General features: G+C 32.9%; 1 protein-coding gene across 1 annotated transcript; it reads right to left on the reverse strand.

Moving 5' to 3' along the window:
• Positions 1-987: 987 nt before the first annotated feature.
• Positions 988-9,676, reverse strand: LOC308305776 (uncharacterized protein). Its single transcript, XM_080750646.1, has 2 exons — positions 9,567-9,676; positions 988-1,355 (listed from the first exon to the last, which is right to left on the reverse strand). Exons 1-2 carry the CDS (start codon positions 9,613-9,615, stop codon positions 1,021-1,023), a joined length of 384 nt encoding a protein of 127 aa, XP_080606772.1. The 5' UTR covers positions 9,616-9,676; the 3' UTR covers positions 988-1,020.
• Positions 9,677-10,337: the final 661 nt, after the last annotated feature.

A 10,337-nucleotide genomic window follows, 5' to 3' on the forward strand; every position in this document is an offset into this window, starting at 1 on the left:
GAGAATCATTGTTTTCTTTTAAAAAAATGAAATTGTCAGTTTTATCCGTGCAGATAAATGCGCCTGTGTGCAAAGGTCTTAAGAGTGTAGGGCAGTGGTTCTCAAAGTGAGGTCCAGGGACCCTCGGGGGTCCCTGAGGGGGTTCCAAATGGACCCTTACGGCAGTAACTCTGAGGACTCCCCTGAGCAAGCAGCTCTAGCAGGCTCTATTGGCTCAGTGGTAAAAAACAACAACAACAATAATAAAAATCATCTGCTCTTGTGCAGGAGACCTGGGTTCAAATCCCTGATATAATAGGACATTAACACAATGCCTGCCAAGGGTTAAAAAGAAATCTATCTTAGTACTGCCCGGCTTTTTACAAAAAAAAAAATTGAAAATAAAAAAATAAATAAACATTTTTTGAAAAAAAATAAGCTCTCAGAAGATGTCCATTGCCCCCTTGCAGTTGGCAGAAACATATAATCAACCCCAAGAAAAATCTATTTTTAGATTAACACACACAAACAATTACAGCATGTGGATGGTGGCCATTTTGGCAGCCATCTTGAAGAAGGTGTGCAGAAAGCTGATTACATGAATAACATTTTTATATTTTTTTATCAGCATCACAGGCTGCCCAAAGAGCAGTGAACCCATTGCTGTCTCATATATTAGTGAACAGTGACCCCCAGTGGCCAAAAATGGTAGAACGTACAGTAACGTGTGAGGCGGTAGATAGCTGGGCAAAATAGAACGTTTATAAACGTGTAAGGCGGCAGATGAGTTAAGGTTACATAGTTTAGCTTTTACAATATTTTCATCTTACATTTCATTCAAATGCTTTAATTCACTGTTGGTTTGTTTTATAACTCCAATTCCTGTATTCTTACAGGCTTATAACAGTGTTGTCTTTCTGTCTTCCATGGTCTATTTAACCTTCTCTGCTCTCTCCTCATTTCCCTGAAACTATAAGCTCTGGAAACATTGTTTCCACACGGTTAGCATGTCAGGCTAAACCGTAGAGTTTGCATGTCAGGCTAATCGGTAGCTGGCGGCTTCAGCTGCAGCTCTTCACTAAGGTTACAATCCAGCTGATTGATTATGACAATCATGAATGAACTGGCCTTGTTTCCCTTTCTCCGCACCATGTCGATAACAAAGCGTGCTTTCTCTTGCCTCAGAGGTTTCCCCATGGCGGTCTCCAGTTCTCCATCAGTGATGATCTTCTCATCCAGAAGTTCGTCCAGCAGTTCATCCAGGACGGGATCTGAGACTCTTTGAATGAACTTCTTCCTCACAGACATCAGCTTGTCTTCTGCTCCTTTGATGATCTGGGTCGGATGTTGCTGAATTGCAGAATTTGATGAAAGACCTTGAAGAGGGATTTGTTTTAGCATTAGTGGTGTGAATATAAAATAACCGGGATAATAGATTAAAGCACAATGTTACTTTGGTAGAGGTTTGGGTTATATATATATATATATATATATATATATATATATTACAGTTAGATTGGGTAACTCAGTTAGATCGTGGTAAGAGCACTCGTTTTGTCGTTCACCACACACCCCTACCACCACCTGGATCAATTCACTTTGATAGTCTCTTATCAGCGCACCTGTGTAATTTTGCGTAGTCACCATGAGATGGCGACAACAGCCATTCACTTGTGTAGCCGCTGACGTCAATCGTTTGCGACCCCTCTTTCTTTGTTTATCTACTAGCCTAGCTCAGCTGTGTTAGCTTACTATGCCTAACTCTAACCCTAACCCTAACGTTAACCTCAGTAAAACTATGCCTAACCCTAACCTCCGTGGGGTGAGGCGCTATCATTCCTGCCGACGCTACGTTGTCATTGTTGTGGATCAAAGCGACCGCTTGTTCCGCCCCGCGCCGCACGACGAGCGCTCCGGTTCTCGATCTAACTGATTCTCGATCTAGCGGTGATATATATATATATATATATATATATATATATATCCTATATATATAGCCTATATATATATATATATATATATATATATATATATATATTATATATATATATATATATATATATATATATATATATATATTATATATATATATACAGTGAAGGGGTCCATGGAGTTCCATCGCCCTTTGTACCACTATTCACAGCAGACCAGTACACCTACTGGTTCCCCGCTGCTCAGAACTTTGGGAAGCAACTAAGCTACTTTCGCCAACATGAATGATATCGTACAGTTAATATGAAACTCCATTATTAAGGCACATTATAGACAGCTTTTTTGGCTGCTAGGACCCCACTCACTGTGCAGCCAGGGGTCACGGGCTAGGGGTCAAAACAAGCCCAGAACATCCTAGACACGCATGCACGCACACACGCACGCACACACGCACGCACACAGGGACAGGTGGGCACTTGGAGCGGTGGGCACCTGGACAACTGGGCACTTGGGACATGCGGGTACTTGGAGAGGTATGTATATATATATATATATATATATATATATATATATATATATATATATATATATATATATATATAGGGGTATCATGATGGAACTAGTCCAACTGGAGAGATATCTACTCAGTTGCTGCGTTTATTATGAATTGATCGTGAAACATAGTGTCCTCATTGACTCACATTGCACAGTGAAACAGCTCTCAAGGTCACTGTTTTAACCATAGACTGGAAAAAAGAGATGGACAAAGCTACGCCCAGATACTCTACAGACAGTAAACAAAGACTATTTAGCAATTGTTTGCATGACACCATCTTTCTACATCCTGTCCTGAAAATGTCCTCTGTCCACGCCCACTGGCAGGTGGCTCAAATCATGGTCATCACTTCATCAATAAACAAGCAACAGTCCACATTAGGTTTGCCCAATGTCCATTAATAAAAATAAATAAAGATATCACAATGTGAGAGCGTCACAAAAATGGTACCAGAATTCTATTGGTTGGGAGCTTGTCAATCAAGCTAGCCCCGCCCCCATACATATTTATGGCAATGTTTATTAAGGTTATTAAATTAAGTGTAAAGTTCAGCAAAAACCCATTCACTTTAATGGAGCGTAATCCTTTTTGGTACCAGCAGGGGGGAAACAGCTAAACTAGCGGCCATTCATATGAACTTTCTCTTGAAGTCTCTTCCTATATCGCCTCAACTTGCAAGCCGGATACTTTTTTAGCACATAAAGCAAGCATAAAAAGGTAGCCTGCAGTAGGTTGTGCTAATATATAGCCTCACAAAACCTGTATAAATCGATAATATAAATCGATAAATAAACATGAAGTAGATTTTTTACAAATAAATAAATATTGGAGTTTTGTGATGTCATTCATTACCATAATCTGTATTATTTGCCATCCTTTATTTGTTAAATAGTGACTTTGAGAGTTGTTTATCATAAAATGTAAGTCAATGAGGAGACTGGAAGATCAGTTTATATCTTCATCATGACAAGATAACTATAAACCTAAGGCTCTAGCTGTTGGACTAGCGTCCTTGTGCCAACATTGGAACTATTTTATATGATTGAGGTTTAGCACAAAGTAAATGTGGAGGTGCATCATTTCACATATGTAACTACAGCAGAACAATACTGTGTGAACATTCACACCTGACCCAATGACTTCATTGTACAGTAATCTATGTGTTCATATAAACTCATTGTACAGTAATCTATGTGTTCATATAAACTCATTGTACAGTAATCTATGTGTTCATATAAATCATTGTACAGTAATCTATGTGTTCATATAAACTCATTGTACAGTAATCTATGTGTTCATATAAATCATTGTACAGTAATCCATGTGTTCATATAAACTCATTGTACAGTAAGTAATCTGTGTTCATATAAACTCATTGTACAGTAATCTATGTGTTCATATAAACTCATTGTACAGTAATCTATGTGTTCATATAAATCATTGTACAGTAATCTATGTGTTCATATAAACTCATTGTACAGTAATCTATGTGTTCATATAAACTCATTGTACAGTAATCTATGTGTTCATATAAACTCATTGTACAGTAATCTATGTGTTCATATAAATCATTGTACAGTAATCTATGTGTTCATATAAACTCATTGTACAGTAATCTATGTGTTCATATAAATCATTGTACAGTAATCTATGTGTTCATATAAACTCATTGTACAGTAATCTATGTGTTCATATAAATCATTGTACAGTAATCTATGTGTTCATATAAACTCATTGTACAGTAATCTATGTGTTCATATAAATCATTGTACAGTAATCTATGTGTTCATATAAACTCATTGTACAGTAATCTATGTGTTCATATAAACTCATTGTACAGTAATCTATGTGTTCATATAAACTCATTGTACAGTAATCTATGTGTTCATATAAACTCATTGTACAGTAAGTAATCTGTGTTCATATAAACTCATTGTACAGTAATCTATGTGTTCATATAAACTCATTGTACAGTAATCTATGTGTTCATATAAATCATTGTACAGTAATCTATGTGTTCATATAAACTCATTGTACAGTAATCTATGTGTTCATATAAAGTCATTGTACAGTAATCTATGTGTTCATATAAACTCATTGTACAGTAATCTAAGTGTTCATATAAACTCATTGTACAGTAAGTAATCTGTGTTCATATAAACTCATTGTACAGTAATCTATGTGTTCATATAAACTCATTGTACAGTAATCTATGTGTTCATATAAACTCATTGTACAGTAATCTATGTGTTCATATAAACTCATTGTACAGTAAGTAATCTGTGTTCATATAAACTCATTGTACAGTAATCTATGTGTTCATATAAACTCATTGTACAGTAATCTATGTGTTCATATAAATCATTGTACAGTAATCTATGTGTTCATATAAACTCATTGTACAGTAATCTATGTGTTCATATAAACTCATTGTACAGTAATCTATGTGTTCATATAAACTCATTGTACAGTAATCTATGTGTTCATATAAACGCATTGTACAGTAATCTATGTGTTCATATAAACTCATTGTACAGTAATCTATGTGTTCATATAAACTCATTGTACAGTAATCTAGGTGTTCATATAAACTCATTGTACTGTAATCTATTATATAAACTCATTGTACAGTAATCTATGTGTTCATATAAACTCATTGTACAGTAATCTGTGTGTTCATATAAACTCATTGTACTGTAATCTATGTGTTCATATAAACTCATTGTACTGTAATCTATTATATCAACTCATTGTACAGTAATCTATGTGTTCATATAAACTCATTGTACAGTAATCTATGTGTTCATATAAACTCATTGTACAGTAATCTATGTGTTCATATAAACTCATTGTACAGTAAGTAATCTGTGTTCATATAAACTCATTGTACAGTAATCTATGTGTTCATATAAACTCATTGTACAGTAATCTATGTGTTCATATAAATCATTGTACAGTAATCTATGTGTTCATATAAACTCATTGTACAGTAATCTATGTGTTCATATAAACTCATTGTACAGTAATCTATGTGTTCATATAAATCATTGTACAGTAATCTATGTGTTCATATAAACTCATTGTACAGTAATCTAGGTGTTCATATAAACTCATTGTACTGTAATCTATTATATAAACTCATTGTACAGTAATCTATGTGTTCATATAAACTCATTGTACAGTAATCTGTGTGTTCATATAAACTCATTGTACTGTAATCTATGTGTTCATATAAACTCATTGTACTGTAATCTATTATATCAACTCATTGTACAGTAATCTATGTGTTCATATAAACTCATTGTACAGTAATCTATGTGTTCATATAAACTCATTGTACAGTAATCTATGTGTTCATATAAACTCATTGTACAGTAAGTAATCTGTGTTCATATAAACTCATTGTACAGTAATCTATGTGTTCATATAAACTCATTGTACAGTAATCTATGTGTTCATATAAATCATTGTACAGTAATCTATGTGTTCATATAAACTCATTGTACAGTAATCTATGTGTTCATATAAACTCATTGTACAGTAATCTATGTGTTCATATAAATCATTGTACAGTAATCTATGTGTTCATATAAACTCATTGTACAGTAATCTATGTGTTCATATAAACTCATTGTACAGTAATCTATGTGTTCATATAAACTCATTGTACAGTAATCTATGTGTTCATATAAACTCATTGTACAGTAATCTATGTGTTCATATAAACGCATTGTACAGTAATCTATGTGTTCATATAAACTCATTGTACAGTAATCTATGTGTTCATATAAACTCATTGTACAGTAATCTAGGTGTTCATATAAACTCATTGTACTGTAATCTATTATATAAACTCATTGTACAGTAATCTATGTGTTCATATAAACTCATTGTACAGTAATCTGTGTGTTCATATAAACTCATTGTACTGTAATCTATGTGTTCATATAAACTCATTGTACTGTAATCTATTATATCAACTCATTGTACAGTAATCTATGTGTTCATATAAACTCATTGTACAGTAATCTATGTGTTCATATAAACTCATTGTACAGTAATCTATGTGTTCATATAAACTCATTGTACAGTAAGTAATCTGTGTTCATATAAACTCATTGTACAGTAATCTATGTGTTCATATAAACTCATTGTACAGTAATCTATGTGTTCATATAAATCATTGTACAGTAATCTATGTGTTCATATAAACTCATTGTACAGTAATCTATGTGTTCATATAAACTCATTGTACAGTAATCTATGTGTTCATATAAATCATTGTACAGTAATCTATGTGTTCATATAAACTCATTGTACAGTAATCTAGGTGTTCATATAAACTCATTGTACTGTAATCTATTATATAAACTCATTGTACAGTAATCTATGTGTTCATATAAACTCATTGTACAGTAATCTGTGTGTTCATATAAACTCATTGTACTGTAATCTATGTGTTCATATAAACTCATTGTACTGTAATCTATTATATCAACTCATTGTACAGTAATCTATGTGTTCATATAAACTCATTGTACAGTAATCTATGTGTTCATATAAACTCATTGTACAGTAATCTATGTGTTCATATAAACTCATTGTACAGTAAGTAATCTGTGTTCATATAAACTCATTGTACAGTAATCTATGTGTTCATATAAACTCATTGTACAGTAATCTATGTGTTCATATAAATCATTGTACAGTAATCTATGTGTTCATATAAACTCATTGTACAGTAATCTATGTGTTCATATAAACTCATTGTACAGTAATCTATGTGTTCATATAAATCATTGTACAGTAATCTATGTGTTCATATAAACTCATTGTACAGTAATCTATGTGTTCATATAAACTCATTGTACAGTAATCTATGTGTTCATATAAACTCATTGTACAGTAATCTATGTGTTCATATAAACTCATTGTACAGTAATCTATGTGTTCATATAAACGCATTGTACAGTAATCTATGTGTTCATATAAACTCATTGTACAGTAATCTATGTGTTCATATAAACTCATTGTACAGTAATCTAGGTGTTCATATAAACTCATTGTACTGTAATCTATTATATAAACTCATTGTACAGTAATCTATGTGTTCATATAAACTCATTGTACAGTAATCTGTGTGTTCATATAAACTCATTGTACTGTAATCTATGTGTTCATATAAACTCATTGTACTGTAATCTATTATATCAACTCATTGTACAGTAATCTATGTGTTCATATAAACTCATTGTACAGTAATCTATGTGTTCATATAAACTCATTGTACAGTAATCTATGTGTTCATATAAACTCATTGTACAGTAAGTAATCTGTGTTCATATAAACTCATTGTACAGTAATCTATGTGTTCATATAAACTCATTGTACAGTAATCTATGTGTTCATATAAATCATTGTACAGTAATCTATGTGTTCATATAAACTCATTGTACAGTAATCTATGTGTTCATATAAACTCATTGTACAGTAATCTATGTGTTCATATAAACTCATTGTACAGTAATCTATGTGTTCATATAAACTCATTGTACAGTAATCTAGGTGTTCATATAAACTCATTGTACAGTAATCTAGGTGTTCATATAAACTCATTGTACTGTAATCTATTATATAAACTCATTGTACAGTAATCTATGTGTTCATATAAACTCATTGTACAGTAATCTGTGTGTTCATATAAACTCATTGTACAGTAATCTATTATATAAACTCATTGTACAGTAATCTATGTGTTCATATAAACTCATTGTACAGTAATCTATTATATAAACTCATTGTACAGTAATCTAGGTGTTCATATAAACTCATTGTACTGTAATCTATTATATAAACTCATTGTACAGTAATCTGTGTGTTCATATAAACTCATTGTACTGTAATCTATTATATAAACTCATTGTACAGTAATCTATTATATAAACTCATTGTACAGTAATCTATTATATAAACTCATTGTACAGTAATCTATTATATAAACTCATTGTACTGTAATCTATTATATAAACTCATTGTACAGTAATCTATTATATAAACTCATTGTACAGTAATCTATTATATAAACTCATTGTACAGTAATCTATTATATCAACTCATTGTACAGTAATCTATTATATAAACTCATTGTACAGTAATCTGTGTGTTCATATAAACTCATTGTACAGTAATCTATTATATAAACTCATTGTACAGTAATCTGTGTGTTCATATAAACTCATTGTACTGTAATCTATTATATAAACTCATTGTACAGTAATCTGTGTGTTCATATAAACTCATTGTACTGTAATCTATTATATCAACTCATTGTACAGTAATCTATTATATAAACTCATTGTACAGTAATCTGTGTGTTCATATAAACTCATTGTACTGTAATCTATTATATAAACTCATTGTACAGTAATCTGTGTGTTCATATAAACTCATTGTACAGTAATCTATTATATAAACTCATTGTACAGTAATCTATTATATAAACTCATTGTACTGTAATCTATTATATAAACTCATTGTACAGTAATCTATTATATAAACTCATTGTACAGTAATCTATTATATAAACTCATTGTACAGTAATCTATTATATAAACTCATTGTACAGTAATCTGTGTGTTCATATAAACTCATTGTACTGTAATCTATTATATAAACTCATTGTACAGTAATCTGTGTGTTCATATAAACTCATTGTACAGTAATCTATTATATAAACTCATTGTACAGTAATCTATTATATAAACTCATTGTACTGTAATCTATTATATAAACTCATTGTACAGTAATCTATTATATAAACTCATTGTACAGTAATCTATTATATAAACTCATTGTACAGTAATCTATTATATAAACTCATTGTACAGTAATCTATTATATAAACTCATTGTACAGTAATCTATTATATAAACTCATTGTACAGTAATCTATGTGTTCATATAAACTCATTGTACAGTAATCTGTGTGTTCATATAAACTCATTGTACAGTAATCTATTATATAAACTCATTGTACAGTAATCTATGTGTTTTCATATAAACTCAACAGTAGGTTGTTTATATAGCAAAGCTTCACTCACGTCTGACTCTGACTGAAGCCTCCATCTGTCTCTGGTGCATCTTCTCCATTTTGTCTGCCTGGTCCCTCTGGTCCTTGGAGACTTTCTGCCTGGTCCCTCTGGTCCTTGGAGACTTTCTGCCTGGTCCCTCTGGTCCTTGGTGACTTTCTGCCTGGTCCCTCTGGTCCTTGGAGACTTTCTGCCTGGTCCCTCTGGTCCTTGGAGACTTTCTGCCTGGTCCCTCTGGTCCTTGGAGACTTTCTGCCTGGTCCCTCTGGTCCTTGGTGACTTTCTGCCTGGTCCCTCTGGTCCTTGGTGACTTTCTGCCTGGTCCCTCTGGTCCTTGGAGACTTTCTGCCTGGTCCCTCTGGTCCTTGGTGACTTTCTGCCTGGTCCCTCTGGTCCTTGGAGACTTTCTGCCTGGTCCCTCTGGTCCTTGGTGACTTTCTGCCTGGTCCCTCTGGTCCTTGGTGACTTTCTGCAGTAGAGCATTTTGTCTGCCTGGTCCCTCTGGTCCTTGGTGACTTTCTGCAGTAGAGCAGTGAGTTTCTCTACTTGGTCACTCTCTGTTGGAAACATCATGTTAAGTTGTTAAGTCAATCAAGTCAGTCGTAGTTAAAGTCGTATACATTAGTAAAGGATGTATTTTTCCCCTGATGTGAAAGCCCCATAAACACAAATGTCTTCTTGTCACTGAATCACTCAGTCACTGACTGAAGAAGTTGTGATATTAGTCAATAGGTTCTAATTAGCCAATCACAGAACAATTGTCCCTCCAGGCTATGGGATGGT

This window comes from Nannobrachium achirus (assembly GCF_963921795.1).
Source record: "Nannobrachium achirus genome assembly, chromosome: 20".
Taxonomy (NCBI): Eukaryota; Metazoa; Chordata; class Actinopteri; order Myctophiformes; family Myctophidae; genus Nannobrachium; species Nannobrachium achirus.